Here is a 25,802-nt window from a genome sequence, read left to right as displayed (position 1 = left end):
TGTTCCTAGAAATATTTAGCCTACAAAAGATTATCGAAAGTGTTGGAAAATAAAGGAAATTTCAGCCTATGCACATGGCTTTACAATTCTAAAACTTCTTTAACCCATCTAAAAAATATGTTTTCAAAAAATCGTCAAAGTAGGTCTCTGTGCCATTGGTAATTCCCTCATTCGACTGAAATTTCTCTGCGAAAAAAAAAATTGTACGGAGTAAAATCTGTTAAATACGATGGATGAGACTTATTTGACCAATTTGTAAATAGCGACGGCGGTGATGTGAGCAGATGGCGAATGAGATCTTTCTGTTTAATAAGACAGACTTCGCTTTTTTTAGGACTCGCCGACGTAGAACAACTGCTATGAAGTACATTCACAGTTGCACCTTTTGTACTCAATCGATATATTTTACTTCTGTCGCGTTATTCTATTCTGGAGCAACTGAGCGTGGCTCATTAAATGCCGACGTGCAAGCGCATTGAAATCGCTACATCAATTTTTGATAGTCACCATTAAAGGAGAAGAGTAATCGTATAGAGTATCTAAGCGTTCCTTCATTTCACTGCTCAATTTTTATTCAAAAAACAATATTCAAATCCCAGACCGATGTTGCGGTCAGAACTAAACTGCGAGTCAGATTCGTTTGAAGTTTTATGAAACAATGCCAATTCCCCGCAGAAGAATTGCCCAATGTTACACATTTTGAAACAGAAAGTATTTACTACTGTGATCAAATTGAAAGGTGAATTTTTAATTTATACTTCGCGTGTTTTTCGAATGGGTAAATTTGTTTTGTAAGTTGGTAGTACTGTTAGTGACATCTATGCGAAATTTCACGTCAAAATATTAAGTTGACAAATATCTCCCTTCCGCTTTTTTTGCTATTTATTCAATGCTTTATAAAAAGTGTAACTGTAATCGGATTTATGCGTCGTTTCGTTCGATAATATGTTTCCATCTAGACGGCAACTTCATAATACCCCCCTCGTAGAAGCCCCCTCCTTATTTGCGGGGAACTCGGACAGCCACTTTTCACAAGCCTCTTTTGAGTTCAACTATACACCAACAAGAGCGTTCGCCATGGACAGGGACAGGTGGTAATCGCTTGGCGCTATGTCTGAACTATATGATGGATGCGATCCGAGCTCCCGTAGCTTCTGACGAGTCACCAACGAAGTGTGTGGTCTGACGTTGTCCCGGTGGAACACTATACCCTTCCTGTTGGCCATTTCTGGACGCTTCTGGTCGATCGCCTGCTTCAAGCGGTCCAGTTGTTCACAATAGACAGTATAATTAAGCGTCTGGCCATAAGGGAGCAGTTCATAATGGATGATTCCCTTCCAATCCCACCAAACACACAAGAAAACTTTCCTGGCCGTCAATCCCGGCTTGGCCACTGTTTGGGACGATTCACCGGCCTTCGACAACGACCGTTTTCGCTTGATATTGTCGTATGTGATCCATTTTTCATCGGCAGTCATAGAAATAGCGCGAATTTCGGCGTTAGTGAACTCCATGCTTACACGATTTTAACTGTTGATCGCAATATCCAACCTAATCATGCATAGCGTCGTTTTGTAGGTTATGTCAAGACCAAAGATGTATAGTACTTCCAGATACGAGCTCTGTGGCACTTTATACGTAGCCGCGAAATTCAAAAGACAAAAGGCGAAAGGGAGATATTTGACAACCTAATATTCATTAGTATTTGATATACACGTCGTTTTGTGAGGCTCTAAAATTGAATTCTGCAAGTTTTACTATGTCTAAATTTCTTGAACAAAGAAGTGCAACTAATATCGTGCCGCAACCACCGCATTCGCATTTACCTTCGTGTAACTGGCTATTCAGCAAATTCACCTAATCACTCCGAGGACACCGTTTTGACTTAATTGAGGATATAAAAGCTGAATCGAAGAAGGCTCTGATGGCTCACGACGCAGGACTTTTCCAAGTGCTATGATGACTGGAAAATTCGTTGGCATAAGTGTATTGCAGCGGAAGGGGATAACTTTGAAGGAGATGAAACAGACAAATTTCACTTTTTATTTTGATAACAGTAGTATGTCGCAGAGAGAAGTTGGAAGCGAGTTGGGTATATTCGTTCTTAAACGAAATATAATCTCATAAAATGGTCTAACGAGGCGACACAGATCTGGTAGTGGTCCAACCACATATACGATGGCATAGACGTGTTTTGAGGTACCGCTATAATATTTTTTTAACATTTCTCTCGACCAATCGACACGAGCCGATTTTGAGCGATTGAGCAATTGTATGGGATCTAATTCAACCAATGCTGATAATGTGTATAGTTGTCTCAGTCTCACGATAGGCTACATTATCATCTCAAATCAGTTTGCCCATAGCATCAATAGTTTCTGAAACATCAACTGATTTTGAACGACCTTCCCGAAATTCGTCTTGAAGTGATCTCCGACCTCGATTCTATTCACCATACCATCGATATTCATCGCCAAAAAATTGAAAAAAACTCATCGATAACTTGTTACTGAGTTAATCCATGACAAAAGTTGCAAAAAAATCGCGCAAAAATATTCGTGATTTAATTCCATTTTTTGGACGAGATGAATATTTTAAGTTGCTGTAAACAATACAAATAGTACTCGTATGTTGAAACGTTCTGAGTAAACACTAAGGGTTGCCAAATCCCGAAATATAAAAGACAAGACATACATTTATGCGACATATACTACATGTCGGGTTCAACACCGAAACGGACCGATGCTTACATAGTTCGGAAAATGCCTACCTCTACATTTATCCGCTGTGTTAAGCAAGTGTATAGAAGATTTTGTTTACTATGTTGCTATAATAATAATAATCTTGTCTCCATTTATTGAAAAATCCCAAAACGTAATGGACAATTATAGAACTCCTTTTATTATTTGAAAAAGAAAACAAAACAAAACGAATTCGACTCCGTAGTCAGCTTTATATTTGTTTAACTTTACCATATACATAAATATATAAAGTAACCTTTAAAATAACACTACTAACATATGCATGACCTAATTTCTTGTTCCCGCTAAATGCGTTTAATTCTCAGAATTATTTTTAGTACTCAACGCCGGATCCGGCGCATTCATTGCGTAACCCAAAGTTTGTAATGCTCGTCGCAAGCCAGCAAACACTGTCGGATCTTCAATCGTAGACGGTATTTCTACCAACTGATTCTTTGCAAAATCTGCCATTACTCGACGCATCGTCTTGCCCGACCGTGTACGTGGTAATGCCTCTACGGGCGCCACTAAACGAAATGCGGCGATAGGTCCAACAACATCACGTATAATTTTAACAATTTCTAACGAGAGTTTCGCACCAGTCCTCTTACTGTTGTCCTTTGGTATATAAAGGCAAAGTGGTACCTGTCCTTTGGTCGCTTCGGGGACACCAAATACAGCGGCGTCAACTATATCGGGATGACGTAGAACGGCATCTTCTAAACTTGATGTTGAAATACGATGACCAGCCACATTGATGACATCATCATCACGGGCCGTCACAAAAATATAATCATTTTCATCCTTATAACCAGCATCCATTGTGTCGTAGTAGCCCTGAGATGGAAGTAGAAACGAGAAAATAACCAAAAAATAATTCCTCAAAATTTAAGAAATTTTGTAGCTTGATATCTAACATTATTCTATTATTCCCAAGTTTAGATATTATTGAGACAAAGCATTGGGAGCTTCAAAAGTAGCTTAGTTTTTAACAAAGTTAGATTTATTAATAAATATTTTTTTCAACATTGTCTTACCGGATATTTCTGGAAATATGTTTTATTGAAGAGTACGTCATTTTTATAAAGTGTCGACATGAATCCAGGCGGAAGGGGCAATTTCAAAGCGATACGACCCAACTTCGCTGTCTCACATTCTTCACCGTCGGGTTTTAGGACCTTAACTGGAAAATAACAGGTGAGTTTCTATGGAAAAGAAGAACTATTATCTTTTACTTACTATTATAGCCAAGCACTGGCAAACCAGTTGTGTATTTAGGCGGGTTCAAGCTGTGTTTAAAACCGATACATGTCGCAGTAACCGGCGAGCCCGACTCGGTTTGCCACCAATGATTTAATACCGGAACTTTGAAAATACGTTCTATCCAACTTTTTGTCTCAATATCGCAGTGTTCACCAGCAATGAATATGTTACGCAGAGATTTAAGAGAATACTTTTGTCCATATATAACATCAGGATCAACACGACGTATAACACGGAAAGAAGTTGGCACAGAAAAGAGCGCATTGACGCGATGTTGTTCTATAATTCTGTCAAAGAACGATTCATTAACAAAATTATTGTCCACATTATACGATTTTTTAATCAAACGTACCTAAAGTACTGACCCGGATCGGGTGTACGATCTGGTTTGCCCTCATACATCACGCTTGTTGCACCAAGTAATAGTGGACCATAGCACATATAAGAATGTCCAACAACCCAACCCAAGTCCGAGGCAGCCCACCACACATCAGACGGATTGAGGCCGTAAATCTTTTGAATCGTATACATCAGTGACACCAAATGCCCACCCGTTGGTCGTTGCACACCCTTCGGTTTGTCTGTAGTACCCGAGGTGTAGAGTATGTAGAGCGGATCATTAGCCTCGACGGGTACACAATCGACTGGTCCACCCAAATGTTGTACCGTTTCCCATAACATATCGGTTTTCCAATTCATATTACCGCTACGCAAAATATTTTCACGTATATATACGATATTACAAATTGGTTTCCATTTTGACATTTCGACAGCCTCATGTAATATGTCTAAATAGGGTACAACCTTACGAGGTTCGACACCACAATTCGCCGCAAGTATAAATTTCGGTTCAGCATGCTCAATACGCATACAAAGTTCACTGGCTGCGAAGCCACCGAATACCACAGAGTGCACAGCACCGAGTCGCACCGTGGCCAACATAGCGACAATTGCTTCTGGTATCAGTGGCATATAGATAACGACGCGATCACCCTTCTGCAGCCCCAAATTTGCGAGACCGCCGGCAAACACTGAGACCTAACAGTATTAAGAATAGTTTAAAGACCATAATAGTAATAGAAGAAACCATGTAAAGTACCTCATCATACAGCTCTTGGTAGGTGACATGACGTATAGTATTCGTCAACGGGCTATCGTATATAAGCGCTACTTTATTGCCGTTGCCATTAAGTACATGTCGATCCACAGCATTATAGCAAGCATTCACATAACCACCACAATACCACTTCGTAAATGGTGGATTACTGTTGTCCATAACACGCTCCCATGGCTTGTGCCAATCGATTAAGCGTCCAAGATCACTCCAAAATTCTTCAGGATTCGAAATGGATCGGTTATAGGCATCCATGTACACTGGATCGTGTGCGTCACTTACTAGTTCACCTGAAAAATAATCAATGCAACTTTTTTTAAATCAAAATAATATTTAAATATTTACTCTCTTCCACCATTAGGCTGATAGAGGAGTAGGTTTCCGTGCACACAAAAAGTGGTTTAACGTAACCGGAACGGATACCGATTTTTATGCGACCACAGACCGTCAACTCGACCGCATTGCTCAGTTCCACTAGTTCGTATAAAGTGTGAGGAACATCATTTACGGTTTATAGTAAGACACCAGAATTCAATTGAATTACGGGTTCGTGAGTTCATTAGCCGTTTCTAAATGAATTCGCTTATTGAATAGAAAGGTTATCCAAAACAAATTATGTATTCGTTTAAGAGGTAATGAAATTTATTCCTTTATGCCGCGGTTCTTCGCATTATGCGATTTTTAATTTAATTCAAATGACGGAAGTGAAATATGTCGAATCGTTAGTGCACTTTGGATTATTAAATTGAATGTACAATTCACGAATATTACATAAGTTAAAAGTAAAAAAAGAAAAGATAATGTTTCAAGATTTCTACAGTTCTATTTATAGAAACGAATATATACATACATCGAAAACGACGATATGCCAATTCCTTTTTATATCGGATATACATATGTATGTACATATAATTTTATATCTCATTAGATTATCCTTGTTTCTATCTAACTGTTATTAAAGATATTTAAACATTTAAAAAGTAAAGAGATCACAGAGTGTTTCAAGAAAGCGACTTTAGGCAGAGGATTATCTAATAAAGTAAATAAGTTATAACGGGTGTTTTTTTACACGCGTGGTTTTTTTCAAAGTGGGTCTTTTTGACATCTGTTACGAGTACTTGACTTATATTCAGCTTGGTTTGTCATTTAATAATCGAATACTACGGTGTAAATGTACATATTATCAAATTAATGGATCAGTTCGAAGTGTCTTGGGAGGCAGAACGGCAGTGGAAAGTTTTGCCAAAAGCAAACAACTTCACTTATACTGGGGGCCAAGCCACAAAGGCATCGAGGGCAATGAAATAGTGGACGAGATTGTGAAGAATAATGTACGGCTAACATCCGAAAACGTGAACAACATTGGGAAACCCATGCATTGTCTATACGACGATTTCGACAGAAGCATGGCAAAGAAAATCAAAACCCGATGGAAGGAGCTGCCTGGGTGGAAAAGTGCAAAAGTCTTGTACAAAACGCGAGATCGGATATACACAAAATTCCTATTGGCATTCGATATAAGAGACTGTAGAAACATGATGGGAATACTAACTGGTCACTGTCTGGTGGCGACACCCGCCCGCAGGATGGGGCTGACAGAGCGAGAACAACGCAGGAAATGTCTAAAGCGCAGGCTCTCTTCTCTTGGACTTAGCAACTGTAGTACATCGGGTAGCGCAAAGGACCTAACTGTTCTATGCGTGACTTATTGGCCTACCAGATTAACCTAACCTAATGGATCAGTTCCCGCGATTTGCGTAAGATTCGATCGAAATAATCACCCAGCAGAGACGGTAATTCGAACAACCGGGATCGCACTACGTTTGCGACATACAGTGTGCATAGAAGACTCTATTAATGCTGTAGAGTAGAGAGACTCGAACGAGAGCATACGTCCATCAAATCTGTGCCCATTCACTTTATAGAAGATTTTGCGGAAGCATCTTGGTTTGCGGGTTTACAAAATCCAACTCGTGTTAGAATTGAAGCGGAACGACTATCTTATGTGTCGCCTATTCACCAAACCTAAAACGAGATGGTCACCGATCCTTATTTTCACATACAAACTTTGTTCAGCGATGAAGCTCACTTTTGATTGAATGCGTACGTTAATAAACAAAATAGTCGCATTTGGAGTGATGATAATCGGAAAGCCATTGTTGAATGCCGTTACATCCTCAAAAAGTCACTGTTTGGTGTGCTCTATGGCCAAAGGCAATCATTGCTCCACATTTCTTTACAAATGAAGCCGTGAGATAAGCATCGTGGGCCTGTGCCGTGGGCTCCAAGATTGTACGATTTAACGCCGCTGGACTATTTATGTGAAGTCGCTTGTCTACGCAGATAAGCTCGAGCCAATTAATGCCTTGTAAGAGAATATTCGGTGCGTTTTTGTTGACCTGTAGCAAAGTGGTCGAAAATTGCGTGTCTTGAATGAAATTTTAAAAAATAATGACAAACTCTTATTTTTGTAATAAAGTTGTAAATTCTTGGTCATAACATTAAATTATATGCGTTTTATTTGTCTTGAAAACCACATGTCTAAAAAATACATCCTTTATGTAAAAGTTAAGTTACTAAAGTTTACTGAGAAGTTAAAATGTGCCGTCGCTAGTAATAATTATATTTTTGCAACATGTTGCTCTAGAGTATAATAGTTTTGTTCACCTAACGATTGTAGGTATCACCTAAAATTAATCCAGATAGATAGGGTTATATATAAATGATAAGGTGATGAGACGAATTAAAATCCGGGTGACTCTTTGTCTATCCGTCCGTCCGTCCGTCCGTCCGTCCGTCCGTGCAAGCTGTAACTTGAGTAAAAATTGCGATATCTTAATGAAACTTGATAAGCGTGTTCCTTAGTAGAAAAAAATGTTCGTAGATGGTCGTAATCGGACCTCTGCCGCGAAACACAAAATTAAGATCTATAGTTGCCTTTTGACCGAAAATATCCCGTCAATGGCATATACAATTGAAATTCAGAGAGAATCCTTTCCAGACAATAATAATTCAAAAATGGGTTGAATCGAGTCAACACTTCCCTGGGCCCTCATACATCTAATATTTTCGAATTTCCTATCTCAATGAAAATTACAGAACGTGTTTCACTCATAACAATGTAACTTTGCCTAAAATAGATAAAATTGGTCAAAAGCTTGACCTAGCCCCCATATAAACAATATCAGGATTTCGAGCATACGACTGACTTTACTCCATAGGATTGGAGATTATACGTGAGGTACCTTAATGAAACCCAGGCAACGTTTTTTGTAGTATGTAGCATTGGCAAAAATATTTAAAATCGGCTTGATACTACCCCAACTTCCATACTCTACAAATAATGATTTTCGTTTTTCTAACAAACCTTATGCTGAATATGTCGGTGAGTTTATAAGTTATATATTGTATATTTATATATAAAATTGCCTAGATTCCGATCCTCTGGTTGACGTTTTACATCTTAAGGTATTTCCCTGGCTTTGAATCTTGCAAGTTGTAAGATTATAAAATATTCGATTGTACCCGAACTTAGCCTTTCCTTATTTGTTTTCTTTTATAATTTTCCTCTGCCGATATAAGAATCCGATTCATTTGTAGCTTCCTACAAACATGGTATGGTAGACTGATACTGGATACTAGAAGTTTTACGTTAACCAAAACTAAGGTCAATGTTACGACGTCTTTCATTTATCCACCTTCAGTATTTTGTTCAGGTCTCCATCACCGGAGCATACCAAAATGTATTCCCATATGGATGAAACTCAAGTAAGAGAATAATCTTCCCGTTAAATTTTATGAAAATGTTTAGGTTGTTTTAACAAAAACTAATTTAATAGTGTATTAATTGGGTATTTTATTAGTTTAATATTAATTATCGAAACATATCTTTCTTAGGCATAAGGTTTTCAGCTTATTTTGGCATCCGCAATTTCTTCCGACACATGCGTGTCCGCAAACGATATGATTTTCAAAAAAAAATAGACACAAATATGCGATAACGGTCTAAAACCGTATATTTTGTACACCTTTCTACGTGACGTCTGTGCATAGGTCAGTCATTTAAATTCCACATCAGTAAATATAAGTGAAACGTCTGAATAATTAAGTTCTTGGTTAATTATTCCTTTATATTAGCTTACTAAATCATGCAAACACACATACTTACATATGTACATTTTTTTAGCTAGAGTCACTAGCACATACATATGTACATATATAGACGATCACCCGTTGTTTAGCTAAAAACAGTTTCAGATTCTAAATTAAAAGACCTTTAACCTTTCTAAACAAAAACAAAATTATTAAACTCACATTTCATTTAAAAATTAAAATTAAAAAACTAACTGCATATTTTAATATAAACAGTTAATCAAATAAGTACAGCAGTGCATACTTGTTTTTGAGTGGCTAGGAAAATTTACATACATCTTTCACTTTTTTGTCAGCGAGCGGCGATATGTTCCGGTCTTAAATAAGTCAAACATTCCAACAAAAAAAATACACGCATCATATCGGAAACGAAGACTACTGTATGAAAGTAGACGATTTGGAAACATCTCAGCACTTTCTGCTTGATTGTTTCGCGTTTGCGGGATTAAGACTCAAACACTTGGTAGCTCACACTTTTCTTTACTACCAGATATACCATCGAACTGGTGGGAATCGAAATTTAACGCCTGTTCAAATTTGTATCAGCCATAAGGCGTTTTGCTGGCGTTCGAATTACAGGAATTCTATTTTTATGGCTTCACAAATGCCTGGATTTAGTAGACCAACCTGGATCAGCCATCAAACCTAACCTATATCGGAACGACTCTAAGCTGCAATATTCTCCATTTCTCGGAAAACATCAAAGAACACAATAAATGAGATGAAGAGAGATTAATCTCTAATTTTCTCGGTCACTTGAATCGCTTAGGATCTGTCCTAAGCTCCTATAACGCTAGTGTATTTTAGCATGGATTAGATTGTATGATCCCGAGAGGTTATAATCTTGTAATAATACTTTATGCTCTTTGTTCGATTGGCACGCATTGCGTCAGGAGTTAGTTCAAATTTTTAAGAGACATATTTTAGAAAAATCTTCCACTATTAAAATATTCGGATTTCGATCTACTATTATAAAGCTAGGATGTTCAAAAATTTGCGTTTGTTGATTTTGAAAAGTCTACATAATTATTCTCGACAGGATTTATACCGCAATTCGATACCAGGCTTTTCAGTTATTTTTGCTTCCTGCACTTATTCAACTATTTTCTCGGGCTTACGGCCAAAATCGTCTGAAAATCGAATATGCAATTGGACTCCTAATGTTTGGAAGTGATTTTAGGACCGATTTCATTTCACTATTTTAATTAACTTTTTATTTAAACAGCTGGAAGTTAAGTTAGGACTTTTGTCGCATTATTGCAAAAAGTCATAGAAGGACCTGCCAAAGTATTACATGGGAAATATTAAAAAAATTACACTCAATGATTGTGTTCTTAATTTTGACAAAATTAAAGTTTTGTACTTTTGTCTTCAAACATCGATCTTCTTGAGATGTAGATAGATAGATGAAGATGTTTTCGTTAAGGGGTTACAAGGGTTTACGGGTTTCAAAAAATCAAATTTATTTATTGTCTTATTCAATTCTACAATATCGCTAGGGTAGTAGTACTAGTAATATTTTCGGAGATACAGTCTTGAAAACTTGTGCGCTCGAGGCTAGCTAGGCTGAGTGCGTCGTCTTTAAACGCGTTTTTCTCGGAACTGTGTTTTTGTAGTCGGTTGGCAAGTTTACTCGAGAACTGCTCAACCGATCTTCATGAAATTTTATACCGGTCTTTGAGGTACAATTCTTAAAGACTTGGTCAAGATTTTTTTTCGATTACAGCTATTTGAAAAAAAAAATTCAATTAAATTTTAATTTTTTGTAAAAATGTCTGCCAAAAAACCAATTTTCAGTTTTTTCCCTTCGTCCAAGTTCTAAGTTAAGGTTTTCACTAAAACACGTATTTTTTCACATTAGATGATCACGCAAGGAGTTATCCTGCCAACGCGAGCGCTTCTTTTTTCTGAGAGGTTTTCGAAAATGGCGTCGCAATGGCTGAGCTTAAAATATTTTTTTCCAAAAATTTCAGAATTTCTTTGTTAATAGTGTATGTTTGTAACAATAAAAGATTCTAATAAAATATTTAATTTTTTATATGAGAAAACAAATTTTGAAAAATGCTGTTTTTTACCCGAGGAAACCCATGTAATTCCTTAAGTATTTCTTATAATTTTTATCCTATTTTCTCAATCCAGCTGTTCTTACTATTTTGAAAAAAAAAAAAATAATAATAACTATAAAAAAAATTTAAAAATGATTAATACTACAATTCAACAGATTTTTTCACTCTTAATGCGCTTTACCGCCATTTGCCATTTCATACTCTTTATTTACTCGTTGCCGGCAATTAGATGCTTAAGCGCTTAAATCACCGTTATTTAAAACTGTTGTCTATTTTATAGGCATAATTTAAATATTAGTTATGTGTTTAGATATAAAGTTCCTCCAGCGTATGTACGTTTATTGAACTTACCCTGCAAAGTGTTAAGGTTGCTTTTGTGTACTTTATCGCCAGCCATTTTATTTGCTTTACTTTAAATTTAAAAACCGTTATTTAAATGCTTGGCGAAATCTAACTTTTGCTTAAACAAGTTTCTATTCACTTCAATTTTAATGAATATCCTTGAATGATCCTTTTACACTTTGTCTAAGGCACTTTGCCCCTCGAAGTTCCTTCTTTCTCGGTTCTCAATTCCACACACAGCCGTTGTCTTGAGCTGCTCAAGTCAAACTGAATTCGAGTTTTGAAACACTTAAGCATTCTTAAGCAACGTTTAAATGGAAGAAGAAGAAGCAGAGCGCCGCGGAAAAAGTGTTTTTTAACAAACACACACATACAACGCCGCATTTAAATAAGAAATAGGGTTATGTGATTAATTATACTAACTTTGGAATAAAAAACACAAATAAAATTTACATTGACTCAATACGAGTTGCTTCACTGGAGCGAAGTCTTAGCGATTTAGTAGTGTTTTTAATTAGGCATAAAACGGCATATAAAAACATTTTTTTACCTACTTATGTATATACATATGTATGTGTGTATTTTATGAATTTGTAAAAAATTTATTTGCTTATATGTTTATATAGATATGCACATATGAGATTTTCGGTAGAGAATATTCAATTTTCTAAAGGCTCGCCCATATGCCTACTTACATATACATACATAGTTATATATCTGTGCAAATCTATGTCTGTTTGGAATCGTTACTGTTCATGAATAAAGCAAAGTCTCAAAATCTTTTCGATTGGACAAATTATTATACTAATTACTGTTGCATTGCTTTTCCAATTCTTCAATATGTAAGTCAAACCCTGAAGGAAGTGATTAAGACTTCCGATATCTTACTGAAACTTTTTTCTACAATTGTCATCGTTAATAATGCTCATACGGGTAAAATTCGAAGCCAGTAAGTTTGTACTGTTTGTAACACAGTAACAACTGTGCTGCAATTTTTTCGAGATCGTGTGAGTGGAAAGCTTGCTTGATTTACTTCCGCTCCTTCGCGCATGATCTTGGCGATACTGCATGCCCGTAAGGCAATCCATCTCTCCCTTATCCATCTGTAGGCTTTTTCGGAAAATTCGTTGTGTATCGTTCTTAACGACTTGCGTATTTCCTGAACTGGTTCGATGGTCAAACGAATGGTCTGCTTAGCAATCCCATCAGCTATTTCGTCTCCCGGAACGTCCTTTTGGCTTGGAACCCAGTATGCAGCCGCTTTTCGGCAGCCACAATAACTACTGCCTCCCTGTTCTAAGAAGATAATCTGGCGCATGCGATGTGAGATTATTGCCGCTTGACTATCGACGTACATATTGATATTCTTTGTGCCGTTTCCTGCCTTGTTTTACAGAAATTATATTCAGTCGAACAAAGGGTACACCAAAAAAAATTGTAATTTAATCTCCTGCACTACCCAGGATATAGTAGGGCTACTGTACTCTGTATTATTTTCAGATCTATGCCTAATATTGTTCATCTGTATTTTGAGAGATTCGCCAACCTACAACTGAGTTAAAAGATTTAGAGTCTTCAAATACTACACTGATTTCATTGATTCTTGGCAAGATTTCGGTTGTAGCAATTTCTAGATGATGTTTCTTATTCGGAATTTCCTGAGTTCTATCTCACATAACATCTCGCATTCATTGCTGGAAACTGTCCCATTTATGAAGAAATTCCGATCCTATTGAAACCGGCAAGACTCAGAAAATCATTATTACCGTTTACGTTTTTTTAATAGATATCGCATGCCGGCTCCTAAAAATTACTATTTCCTTCACTCTAGTCATCGATTAAAGTTGAATCAAGGTAGACGAAACCCGTAAGTCGTGATTGGTGCTACTGTAGTATTTACTGGAGTGATTGTGTCGTTTGACTTTCCTTGAAATTATTGTGGAGCCAGCCTCCAAATGATCTGTTGCAAAATCAATGACCTTTGCTGAGGTCAATGACCCTTTTGTTTACATTTAGCATTCAGCTGAGTTCAATGGCTTTTAGATAGCTCAATAATTTTAAATCCATGACCCTTGGATTTACGTTTAGCGAGATCAATAACCCTTACTGTGGTCAATGTGCTTTAATGAGATCAACTACCCTTATGTTTACCTTAAACTTACCTGGTTCGAAAGAGTGTTGTTTTAGCGGTGAAAAAAGTTCCTAAAGTTACATATTTCGAGGGATTATGACGAGTTGACAGTCCTTGCCCAGATAAAAAACTGGATCCGTTCCGGTTACATAAACCCAATTGGGGTGGGAACGAACAACCCTTAAGGTTGTTGACTTCGTTTTCAGACTTTACTCATATGCTTTTCTTTCAGCTTAATAATCTAGTTTAGATGTTTTCGACAGTCAGCGATAGTCAGGTAGGACTGAAAGAGAGCTCTTACGAGATCAGACCACTATTGGCTCTGGAATGCCTAGAAAACACAACAGCTAAGCTTGATACGTAACACTGTACAAAAATGTACGATTCGCATTTTTCAAGCAAAGAACCTTTTCTAACCCCAAACACGACCCACGAATGCTGGGACTAAATAAATCTAAGAGAAGAAGGGAAGGCACAATAGACTACAGATGCTCCTTACCGTTCCCACGACAGTCCGGTCTACGTAACCAGAACGGACTAGGATTCTTATCCGGTGAAAAACAATGGGACATATTTTCTATCGCTACCACAATATCAAAACGAGTTTCCTTCCAAAACTAGTGCATATATGTATGTAGACAATGAAAAAAGCATATTTAGTTTGGTTCTAGCAAACAAAAAACAGAAATAGCATAAGAGCAACTTTTGTTTATTAGTAAAAAAAAACACTTTATTCAACTCTACAACGAATTATTTCTTTTTCTTCTGCGATTTTTTGCTCTTCTTTTGTGGCGGTACACCATCTGCTGCATTTGCCGTCGTTGCGTCCACCATTTCTACGTCGCCACTCTGCTCTGCCGTTAATTCAACGCTGAACCCTTTGATGTATGGTTTAACCAATTGAAATACGAGTTTTTCATGTTGAACATTGCGCGAATCTAAACTCAAGCGGACAGTCACTGGGTCAAACGCATGAAAAACGACATTACCGCAACGTTGTGTGTAGTCCTTTAGACAAAGTTACGAAATTTAAAAATAAAATAAATAAAAGTGAATTTGGGCTCACCTCTTCGTTAAACGTGAATATTACACCGCCTGGCGTGGGTTTTTTGTCTCCGGATAAGGAGTTTAGATAAACGGTACCCTCTAAACCGAATTTGGGAATGAGCACTTGCAATGCATTCTTACGTACAAACAACACATAACTGTAAATACAAAAATTTAGTTTCAAATTCAGATCTGCATGTCAGAGTATGCCCACCCTTCTTCGTCCTGTGTTTTGCCGCGGAAGAACAAATGTGTATTCAGCGCTACAGATGCGCGTCCCGCATATTGCGCCATCTTGTGCCGATAATTTAGGTTATGACATAACTCTTCGTTCAACTTCTTATCCAACAAATCGGCATATGTGCTATCAGAGCCAATAGAAGCTGCTAACAGACGATGTACAATGATATCCGAGTATCTGAAATTATTTCTGTTTGAAGAGTTGTTATAAAATTATATTTCGCAATACACACCTACGAATTGGCGATGTGAAATGCGTATAAATCGGTGTGGCCAAACCGTAATGGAAGAATTCTTCCGGCTGCAGTGTGCCACTGATAAAGTACACTGCTTGCATCATGCAACGTGTGGTCAGAATACGTATCATCGTATTAAAGTATACATTATCCGGTTTCACACAAGCATCCAATGAGCTCGCCAACTCCAAACCCGTATCGGTTTTGATTTCAAAGCCTTGATGACTCGCTGCTTTAATGAGCGGCTCAAAATTGCTTGGTGCAGGACGCGGGTGCCGACGTAGCATAGCGCATTCGGGAAATTCTGCACATATATGCTCGGCCACTGTGCAGTTCGCCAGCAACATAAACTCTTCAACCATGGAATTGGTTTCACGCACTTGTTTCGCTTCCACTTCGAGTGGTTCATGCGTTTCGCTATCCACCTGGAAGCGTATCTCAGGTGAGGCTAACACCAAAGCGCTGGAGAGTATAAAAAATATATATAAATTTGCACAATATGTTTTATTAAAAATGTTTACCCATTATCCATACGTCGCTTCTTTAATATCTTCGCTAATCTATTAAGGTGTCGCAGAGATTTAGCGATTTCCGTTTGCTGTGTAGCATCATCGATAATGATTTGTGCCTGTTCGTATGTCATTGCCGCTTTGGATTTGATTACACTCTTGTGAAAGCGTTTAGCTAATATATTCGCCTCATTATCCAGTTCCCAGACACAGGAGAATGCAAAACGTTCGACGCCACCTACCAGCGAACACAAATTGGAACTTAAAAGTTCCGGCACCATATCAATACGTTTGCCTACCAAATAAACAGTGGTACCACGTGCTGCTGCCTCCTTGTCCAAAGCGTTCCCTGGTCGTATAAAGTGACTTACATCAGCGATGTGTACACCCACTTCTAAACGACCGTTTGGTAGTTCGCGACAATGAAGCGCATCATCAATATCTGTGCAGCCGGGCGGATCCACAGAGCAAATATATAAGTCACGTAAATCGACGCGCTTTGAATAGTCCTGCCAAACAATAAAAGCTTTAAATCGAAAATAGTTATATACAGAAATATTTCGATAAACATACTTCGTCCGTAATAACCCATGGCATTTTTGGTAGAAAACTCAATACTTCCTCAGAGAACTTGCTGTGCGGCACATCGTGTTCTAGCAAGATCACCTCATTTTCGGTATTCATATCACCTAAGGGACCAAGACTGCGTACAAAGTGACCATGCGGATAACGCGAGTTACGTGGCCAGGAATCGATAGCGACAATTATGCGTTTATTTTGTAATTGTTCCGCCTGACGTGTTTCTATACGTATGCGTGGAATTTTACGATCCGCCGGTACGAATAAATGGCGTGATGCGTTTTCCAGCAAACTAGGTTGTAAAATTCCGCAATATTGACGCCATTTACGGCGTATAATACCAACTACCTTGCCGGTGGGTCGTACTTCATCAGATTTTGTAAGGCTTTTCTCAAATACGGATTGTTCTTTTTCGGTGCGTTCCACATTATCACCAGGATCTTCATCGGCACCTTCTTCTAATACGATTTCACTTGGTGCTGTCCACTCTTCCTGTGGTAAGAGTTCGATTGCGACAATATCACCATCAACTGCACGATTAAGCGCTTCACGACCTTGTATGAGTACCTGTAATTTGACAAACTGTTAAATACCATATGAATTAATTAAGGAGCAAATTAAAACTTACCGGATGTTCATAACCTTCGACAGATACGGCACCCTCCAAGTAATTCTCCCGTGACGCTTGAAATGAGCCCTGCAAAAGCTTTTTCGCTTTAATCCCATCATGTATTTCGTTAACACTTAAGTGTGTGGGGAATATAGGCAATGATTTTTTGTCACTTTCAAAACTCTTGCGCGCATATTTATCAATTAACATTGGAAAATCGGTTAGCGATTTTACATACTCCTCAGCACTAGCTACCAATATACCATCTTTTTCAGCACGTTCTCTATTGCCAACATCATCAGTGATCATAACAACTCTGGTGCGTGGCCGTCCCGACTTTTTCATTGCGCGACTATTTTGCGCTTCTTCTAGATGTTGATCATACCATAGTGTAGCTTTTCGAATAGCGCGATCATTACGATCATTAGCACTCTCACCGGGTTCTCGTTCCACATATGTATCCCTTAAATAAATATTTATTTGCACTTATTTTAAAGAAAGTATAACAATTTAATATACGAAATTACTTGTGATGCTCGTTCACAAACACGTAGAATCCGCGTGGCTTATGCTGCACAACTTCCCGGAATCGCTTATAAACAGCGCTACTATTATGCTTTACTTCACTCAGCACTGTCGACAGTACAATCACATTGGATATCGCATCCTCTTCCAGTACATCGATTTGGTTAAGCACAACATTTGTGTCTAAGACTAAATAATGTGGAAAGGGAAATAAGGTGCTTTTCACATTGCGCTCTGGCAACAAGGCCACAGATGTTTCATCCTGCACACAGTTCTCACATATTTGAGCGCCACAACCCAAATCATCCCGCAGATAATGCTCCCGCACGATCTAATAATAAATGAAATGAGTTTTTATTTTTATTGTGTAATTATTATGTTTCATACCTTTAAAATATTTCCACGCTTTGTTTTTCGCGTGAATTCACGTATTGTCTGCATTTTGCAACCGCAGGAAACTTTTGTTTTAAGTAATAAAAATCTTTTAACACCAATTTACAATTGAAAGCGGCAAACATGTGGAAAAACAACAAATCTTTATTGAAAAAACATATGTTTTTAAGAGGGCAATGTTGTCAACTCTCTACAACTCTACTAAAGGCCTTTTAAATATAGTTGGGATAGAATTAAAGCTTGCAAATATTGTAAATGATTTGTTGTTTCATACTCACAACAGAGAACGTATAATATATATATATATTATATTATACGTTCTGCTAAAACGTTTGCTCATTTTTATATTTTTTATCCTGAACTAGTGATTGAAACAGTTTTTAGGGAACAAGAAAATTCCCTCAGTTATAAAGAAACAACACTTTTCTCCGACCACACGTGTGTTTCATTCTCATTACTTTTAACGCATTTTATTCTTCCTTCACTGTGCAATTATTTTCAAATTTGATTTATTTTTGTAAAATAAGTATTTCTAAAATAAAAAATGGTTATCGTGGAGAAAAGTTTTCCGCGAGGCGGAATCACACCAAAAGAAAATAAGCCAGATGAAATTAAAGAAAATATTGTAAGTACACCAGACTTCAAAATTCCATGCACACACCAAATAAATTCCATATTCAATAGATCTTTGGAGCACTACAAACAAAAATCAAGAAACCCAAGAAAAAACCTAAGGATGATGAATTTATTGCCGGCGCAGAAGAAGAAAATGAACAAATCCAGTCTGTATCCGCAGAACTGCTCAATTACGATACCATACAAGATGGCATGAACATAATGGGTGTAGTAAAAGCTGTAGATCCACTTTATCTGAGTATTTCCCTACCCGGGCGCATGACAGCGCGAGTGTCAGCGTTAGAAATATCAGACTCCTACACGAAAGCAACCAGAGAATTTCTAGAGCAATCCGAGGCAAGTAACAATTTTAGACCACTGACCGACCTCTATCATCTTGGGCAAATTGTTTATGGACGCATACAAGAAGTTAAACAAAACGAATATGGTCGTATGCAAATATTAATGTCATTGCGACCGAATGAGGTGCACTCAGAGCTTTCCCATACCAATGTGAAAAAAGGTTTTGTGTTTAACGGTGCTATAGAAGAAGTACAAGAACATGGTTATATTATTGAAACGGGTATTAAAGGTCTACGCACATTTGTACCACTAGAAAAAGCACAGCCCAATCACGTTGTTGGTGAATTAATTTTTCTTAAAGTAGAAAAAATTACAGCTGACAAAACAGTTAGTACATGCACATGTAAGGAACTTAAACCGGAGAACATGAAAATAAAGAATCAAACTGAACCGAACATAGATTACATTTTGCCTGGTACTATTGTCCAATTTTCAATAACAAAACAACTGAAGGATGGTCTGCAAGGCACAATAATGAACGAAGCATTGACAGCGTACGTGAACGAACACCAATTGGCAGAAGCTTTGGCACTACCAGAAGACTATGAAATAAATTCTACATTAAATGCACGTATTTTGTACGTTATGCCACTCACTAAATTTGTATATCTGACTTTAAACTTGCGCACATCGGCTATTGAACAAACTGAGGAGCAACATTATAAGCGAGGCGACATCATCGAAACAGCGAAAGTGCATCACCTAGGCACCGGTGGCGTAATTTTGGTGCTCGAGAACAAGTTTAAAGGTGTATTATCATATAAATCGATTAAAGCAAACTTTAAGGGGAACTATGATCAAGATGAAGTTTTGATCAAATACGCCAAAAAAACAAAGCATAAGGTGCGCGTGCTTGATTACGATCCTATGGACTTGCTTTATATATGTACAGACGATGCAAATACAGTTAACGAAAAGATATTTGCTTTGGATGATTTAAAACCTGGTGAATTTGTAACTGCTGTTGTGAAGGAACGTGACGCTAAAGTTGGTGGTTATACAATGCAAGTGGGTCGCGTTAAGGGTATGTAAAAATATTAAATATTTATACATATTGATTTTCATATTTTATTGTATTTCAGGTATTATTGAAAAGTTGTACCTTGCACCCGTACCCAAAATTCTAGAGGTCAACTCTAAAGTACGCTGTCGTATATTGGCTGTGAACACAGAACGTCGTACAGTGTATCTAACTAACCGGCCCGAATATTTGGCAAAACACTGCAAGATACTTAGCACACTGGCAAATGCACGCCAAAACGCCACTTATATGGGTACCATAGTAAAATGTAACGACAACTATCTGCTGGTTAAATTCTTCAACAATCTCAAAGGCATGCTATATAAACAACGCTTGAGTTCAGTGCTTGGTAGTGATATGTACACATTCTATGAGGGCCAGACAATGGCATTTCGCATATTATCCAAGAATGGTGAACAAATCACTCTAACAATGGCTGATGACACATTCGGTTTGGGTGAAATATGTCCGGTTACAGTTTTGCACACATTGGAATCGGGTTTAGAAATAAAAATCACTTACCATCCAGAAGGTGACTATGAATTCGATGAAGAGGATCCCGAAGTGAATGCCATCGAAGTAAAAGGTCTAGTGCCATTACGTTTACTCTCAGACTACCCCGATTTAGTATATGCTAAATTACGCACCTACACACCTGACACCGAAACGCAAGCCGTTTGTATTGTGAAGAATATATTCAGTATGCGTGATGTATCATATTTTCTAACTCATTTGACCAACAATTGGCAAAACATAAAACAAGGTGATATTCTGAAGGCATACGTGAAGAATGTGCATGAAGATATTGTAGAGCTGTTCGTGCCCATACGTAATTACGGTAAATTAGTGAAAGTCCATTTAAAGATGTTGCTTGTTAATGCGCATAAAAATGCGAATGTGCAACTTACGCCCGAGCAAGTGATCTTTGTGAAAGTGCTGGGTAAAGAACCGGCAACGAGGACTATAACAGTGACAGCTAAATTAACTGACGTTTGGGATGGGAAGTTAAGCAGCAGTGCGCGATATCTGGAAGAGTGAGTTTATAATTGTATACAAAATGTAACTTCTAAGATTTATTTTATATTTCTTGTGCAGCTATTTAAATGAAGTAACGGAAGTGCGTAAAGCGCATAAAAAATTGGGACTCAAGATAGGGCAACATAAAGTGGGCGACAAAGTTTCGGCACGCTTCCTGGGTGTAAATGCTGACACTAATGATTGGCAGTATGAGTTGGAGAAAACCAATGTTTTGGCTGTGGCAAAATCGGCATTGGTTGGTAAAGCGAAGCCACCCAAAGTGGGTGCTAGCCAGGAGTGCCTGGTGTTATGGGTAGACTATTCAAGCGAATTGGTTTACATCAGCAATAAACAAGTGGATGTTGCACATGTCAGCCGAGAAAAGCAAATACCAAGCAATTTGGTAGACAAAACCGGCATCAATGCCAAAGTATTGCTGAAAACCGAACAGCTCTACGTGTGCTCATTAAAAAAAGGACCCAATCCACTTATCTATTGTCCACTGCGTCTGCATTTTAACGATTTTGAAAATTCTGCTTGCGCCACTCTAAAGGAAGGTGATTTCTGCAAGGTTGCTTTTATACATAATAAATTACCTATTGCAGTGCCGGATAACACCTGGAAATTGTGGCACGATATCAAGAAGAAGCGTAAAACAAAAATGGAACTAGAAAATGAACCGAAGGCGAAGAAAGCGAAAATTGTTGCGGCAAACGAAGAGACGACGTCGGCCAATGAAGTAAAAATAGCTGTAAAGCAACAAGAAAAGTCGGCAAAAAAACATAAACAACAAACAGTGTCAGACGAAAGTGACATGCCAGTCAAGAAAAAGAAAAATAAGCAAACCAAAACCGATGATATACTCTTTTACGAGGACAAAACACCGAACCAAATAGTTATTGTTGAAAATAACGCAGACTCGGATGAGGAAGAAACGCTGCCGAAGAAAACGCCAGAGAAAAAAGATGTACCAAAACTACCTGGTATTGGTGATTTTTGGAATGCAGATCTCTCCCGTTTGAGTAATGACAACAAAGCGTTGGCATCCAGTGACGAAGATGAAACGGACGATGAAGATGCCAACAGTAAAGCAGGACAAAAGAAGAAAAAATTAACCGCCGCTGAGAAATTCAAATTGCAACGTGAAGAGGAAACACGTTTGCGTGAAATCGAAGCAAAATATGCCGATCCAAATCATCTGCCCGAGAGTATTGATCAGTTCGATCGTTTAGTGCTTTCCGAGCCGAATAACAGTAAACACTGGATTAACTATATGGTCTATCACTTGCAATCGGCGGAGGTTGAGAAGGCACGCGCAGTTGCACGTCGCGCCATCAAAGCCATTTCATATCGTGATAATAATGAGCAAATTAATATTTGGGTGGCATTGTTGAATTTAGAGCTACGCTATGGTAATAAAGAAGCTTTCGACGAGGTGCTAAAAGAGGCGATCGCCTACAATGATCCACTCAAGGTATATTTGCGCGCTTTGGAGATACTTTGCGATGCCAAGAAAACACAGGAACTCATTGAGATGATCAGCTTGGTAACCAAGAAGTTCAAGGCACAGCCGGAGATATGGCGTGCGGCAGCAAATGCATATTTTAGCATCGAAATGCAAGAGCGAGCGCAGCAACTGCTGCACAAAGCGCTAGCATGTTTGCCCGAAAGAGAGCGTAAGTACTATTAATAAAGATTTTGGTGAACATTTTGTTATAAAAATGGTCTTAGCGAAAATAAATTTATACATAAATTAATACCAACACTTTTTCCTCGTTTAGATGTCAATACAATTGTTGCATTCGGCAACTTAAATCACAAATATGGCAACAATGAAATGGCGCAAACACTACTCGATCAAGTTGTCACCTCATATCCGAAACGTGTAGATGTGTGGGCCCAGTACATTGATATGTTGGTGAAATCGGAAATGATTGATTCTGCGCGGTTCGTATTGTATTTAAGTTACTGTTTATATACATTGTTAATGCATTATATTTTCTCTCTTGTAGAAGCGTTTTGGAGCGCGCCATCATACAAAAGATACCAATGAAGAAAATGCGCACGATTTTCAAGAAATATTTAGAGTTCGAAGAACGTTTCGGCACAGCAGCCGATGTGGAGAAGGTGAAGAAATTGGCAAAGGAATATGTAAAACGCAACGCTCATCTTTAAACCAATTTCTTTCATATGTGAATACATCTATAATTTAGTTTATTACATATAAGTTTAAACAAATATAATAAATAAATATTAGTATGTTAAAAGCTTTACTTCTAAAGTTGTAACAAATAACCACCTAAATCCATCGATAAAATGGTTATAAACTCCGTTTTATCCTCCTATTGGTATAAATTAGAACTTATCGATTTCGAAATAATTTTTTTCGGTATATAGTATTTAAAATTCGTATTAACCACTACAGAAGTAGTTACCCAAGTTCTAAGGGATAAGTTTCGACTTTAAATTTTAGATTATTCTTAGGTTAATTGCTCTTCTGTAGGCATTAAGCAAGGTTAACATAAAATAAAAAAACACTATTTTTGTTGTTGCCAAGTGGACACGAATAAATAGTGAGACCGGATTGCCGACAACTCTTAACTATATTACACTTTGGCACGACTAAACTATCTTGTCTAGAGTGGATGTAAATAAGATGTCTTAAAACTTAAGAACTAGCATCTGACCTCAAAATTCCGTGTACTTTGCAGTCGGATCTACATACGTAATCAGAACAGATCTAGTTTTTCATCCGGCCAAAGACTGCCAACTCAGAAACATTCTGCCACTGCCAAAAACTACAATCACAAATTTTCGAACCACTGCGGCGAACCTAGTCAGTCGTACTCTATAACACTTGAACACATTGGAAAAGGGGGTTATATCCACTTAATAATCGGCGATTCATTCTGTAAAATTTGAATTCCCTTGATCCCGTAGCCTATCGCCAAGAAGACCACTGGAAAAAGGTGTCTGGAGGTGAAGAAGACTTTTTGCTAAAAATTATCTCAAATCCAAAAGCCAAAAAAAGTATTATTACTGTAGATGAACACAGATAATTATCAATCTGGTTAAAATTTTGATTTTTGACTAACTGGCGGCTGCCAAAAGGACCTCGTTTTTGTGCAGACTGATAACAGCGTGTCAGGCCCAGGCTTGGAGATTAGGCTATCTAAGCTAAACGAGTCTATCATTAACGCTTATCATCGTAGCTGCCCCCTATAAGTCACCACAGACAGGCGAAACTGTCCCTGGTGGTCAAGGAAACTAGCAGACCTCCGGAAAAAAGTACGCAGCCTATTCAACAAAGCGAAATGTACGGGGGTCTGGGAAGAATATAGGAGCTATCTCACTTTATACAATAAGGAGATAAGGTCTGCAAAGCAGGCTAGCTTCAGGAGATTCTGCGAAAATGTTACCTCGACACCAGAGGCGGCCCGGCTGCATAAAGCTCTGGCCAGAGGCACAAACGACGCAGTTGTAGCAATCAAAAGAGGAGATGGGACATTCACGACCAGCGCAGAGGACAGAGCGACGGAGCTTCTGCGGGCGCACTTCCCGGACACGGTTCGGGAAGACCAGTGTCTACCCGTGATCGAACACAGGCCATCCCGCGAGGATTGGAGTATCGCCAAACAGCTTTTTACGGCGGACTCGATCCGGTGGGCAATGACCTCGTTTGAGAGATTCAAGTCTCCGGGAGGGGATGGTATTTTTCCAGCGCTGTTACAACGGGGGGAGCGGCATTTACTGCCTCACCTGATTCGGTTGCTGAGGGAAAGCCTCTCAATGGCGTACATCCCTGAAGTATGGAGGACATCGAAGGTGATCTTCATACCCAAGGTGGGTAAGAAAGACTACTCATTGGCGAAATCCTTCAGGCCAATCAGTCTAACGTCTTTCCTACTAAAAACCATGGAGAAGATCGTGGACCATGAAATAAGGTCGACAGTGCTGAAGAGAGCACCCCTGCATGCGGCTCAGCATGCCTACAGAGCGGGTAGATCCACCAATACTGCTCTGTACCAGATAACCTCTGAAATAGAGAGTTCACTGGAGCATGGGGAGGTGATGCTTTGCGCGTTCTTGGACATCGAAGGTGCCTTTGACAACACGTCTCATAAAAGTGTAGCCAAGGCACTGGAGAAAAGAAATGTGGCAGCACCGGTGCGCAGATGGATCGAAGCCGTATTGCGTACCAGAGTTGCTGAGACCACAGTGGGTGATAAGAGGATTCGTCTAGGCACAACAAGAGGCTGCCCACAGGGAGGTGTGTTATCACCACTGCTATGGAGCCTAGTCGTAGACGACCTGTTAGTACTGCTAACGAACAATGGGATCCGCTGCCAAGGGTATGCGGACGACATTGTAATTATAGCAAAGGGAAAATACGAAGACACTCTCTGTGACCTAATACAAAGAGGTCTAAACCTGGCGAAGATGTGGTGTAAAGAGGTTGAATTGAACATCAATCCCTCCAAGACGACCTTAGTCCCGTTTACGAGACGCAGGTCCTTACCCAGTCTCAGGAATCTTACACTTGGGGGCAGAGAGATAGGAATGACCATTAGTGTCAAATACCTAGGTCTGATGCTAGATTCTGCTTTGCGGTAGAAGCAGCATGTAAACCTGACCCTGGTCAAGGCAACAAAAGCTTTAATGGTGTGCAACCGGCTGGCGGGCAAGTCCTTGGGCTGTAAGCCAAGGATCCTCAGGTGGTTATAGACCATAATAGTGCGACCAATAATCACATACGGGGCGGTGGCCTGGGCCTCAATAGCGTCGCAGACTTCGGTTAAGACCAAGTTATCGAAGCTGCAGCGGCTAGCCTGTGTCTG

General features: G+C 38.6%; 3 protein-coding genes across 3 annotated transcripts; 1 reads left to right on the top strand and 2 right to left on the bottom strand.

The window, feature by feature from the left end:
* Positions 1-2,933: 2,933 nt before the first annotated feature.
* On the bottom strand, positions 2,934-11,940 carry LOC120780246 (acyl-CoA synthetase short-chain family member 3, mitochondrial). Its single transcript, XM_040112506.1, has 6 exons — positions 11,688-11,940; positions 5,104-5,408; positions 4,357-5,042; positions 3,981-4,291; positions 3,779-3,924; positions 2,934-3,578 (listed from the first exon to the last, which is right to left on the bottom strand). The coding sequence occupies exons 1-6, from the start codon at positions 11,731-11,733 to the stop codon at positions 3,057-3,059; spliced, it is 2,016 nt and encodes a 671-aa protein (XP_039968440.1). The 5' UTR covers positions 11,734-11,940; the 3' UTR covers positions 2,934-3,056.
* A 2,557-nt stretch (positions 11,941-14,497) lies between these two features.
* LOC120780244 (exosome complex exonuclease RRP44) lies at positions 14,498-18,065 on the bottom strand. Its single transcript, XM_040112503.1, has 9 exons — positions 17,943-18,065; positions 17,558-17,886; positions 17,049-17,493; positions 16,415-16,987; positions 15,854-16,350; positions 15,330-15,794; positions 15,071-15,274; positions 14,876-15,014; positions 14,498-14,817 (listed from the first exon to the last, which is right to left on the bottom strand). The coding sequence occupies exons 1-9, from the start codon at positions 17,994-17,996 to the stop codon at positions 14,560-14,562; spliced, it is 2,964 nt and encodes a 987-aa protein (XP_039968437.1). The 5' UTR covers positions 17,997-18,065; the 3' UTR covers positions 14,498-14,559.
* A 358-nt stretch (positions 18,066-18,423) lies between these two features.
* LOC120780239 (protein RRP5 homolog) lies at positions 18,424-23,509 on the top strand. Its single transcript, XM_040112496.1, has 6 exons — positions 18,424-18,573; positions 18,633-19,950; positions 20,009-20,981; positions 21,043-22,640; positions 22,746-22,911; positions 22,977-23,509. The coding sequence occupies exons 1-6, from the start codon at positions 18,493-18,495 to the stop codon at positions 23,137-23,139; spliced, it is 4,299 nt and encodes a 1,432-aa protein (XP_039968430.1). The 5' UTR covers positions 18,424-18,492; the 3' UTR covers positions 23,140-23,509.
* Positions 23,510-25,802: the final 2,293 nt, after the last annotated feature.

Source organism: Bactrocera tryoni, unplaced genomic scaffold, assembly GCF_016617805.1.
Source record: "Bactrocera tryoni isolate S06 unplaced genomic scaffold, CSIRO_BtryS06_freeze2 scaffold_243, whole genome shotgun sequence".
NCBI classification, from domain to species: domain Eukaryota; kingdom Metazoa; phylum Arthropoda; class Insecta; order Diptera; family Tephritidae; genus Bactrocera; species Bactrocera tryoni.
Note: the sequence above shows the minus strand (reverse complement) of the source record. Positions and strands in the feature narration are given on the sequence as shown.

Coding starts and splice junctions, on each gene's coding strand:
- LOC120780239 (XM_040112496.1), top strand. CDS start 18,493: ATGGTTATCGTGGAGAAAAGTTTTCCGCGAGGCGGAATCACACCAAAA. Junction 20,982..21,042: donor AGTGCGCGATATCTGGAAGA/GTGAGTTTATAA, acceptor TTTCTTGTGCAG/CTATTTAAATGAAGTAACGG. Junction 22,912..22,976: donor GAAATGATTGATTCTGCGCG/GTTCGTATTGTA, acceptor TCTCTCTTGTAG/AAGCGTTTTGGAGCGCGCCA.
- LOC120780244 (XM_040112503.1), bottom strand. CDS start 17,996: ATGCAGACAATACGTGAATTCACGCGAAAAACAAAGCGTGGAAATATT. Junction 16,988..17,048: donor TCGAAGGTTATGAACATCCG/GTAAGTTTTAAT, acceptor GTCAAATTACAG/GTACTCATACAAGGTCGTGA. Junction 15,795..15,853: donor AAGCGACGTATGGATAATGG/GTAAACATTTTT, acceptor TATACTCTCCAG/CGCTTTGGTGTTAGCCTCAC.
- LOC120780246 (XM_040112506.1), bottom strand. CDS start 11,733: ATGGCTGGCGATAAAGTACACAAAAGCAACCTTAACACTTTGCAGG. Junction 3,925..3,980: donor GCCAGTGCTTGGCTATAATA/GTAAGTAAAAGA, acceptor GTTATTTTCCAG/TTAAGGTCCTAAAACCCGAC. Junction 3,579..3,778: donor CATATTTCCAGAAATATCCG/GTAAGACAATGT, acceptor CTTCCATCTCAG/GGCTACTACGACACAATGGA.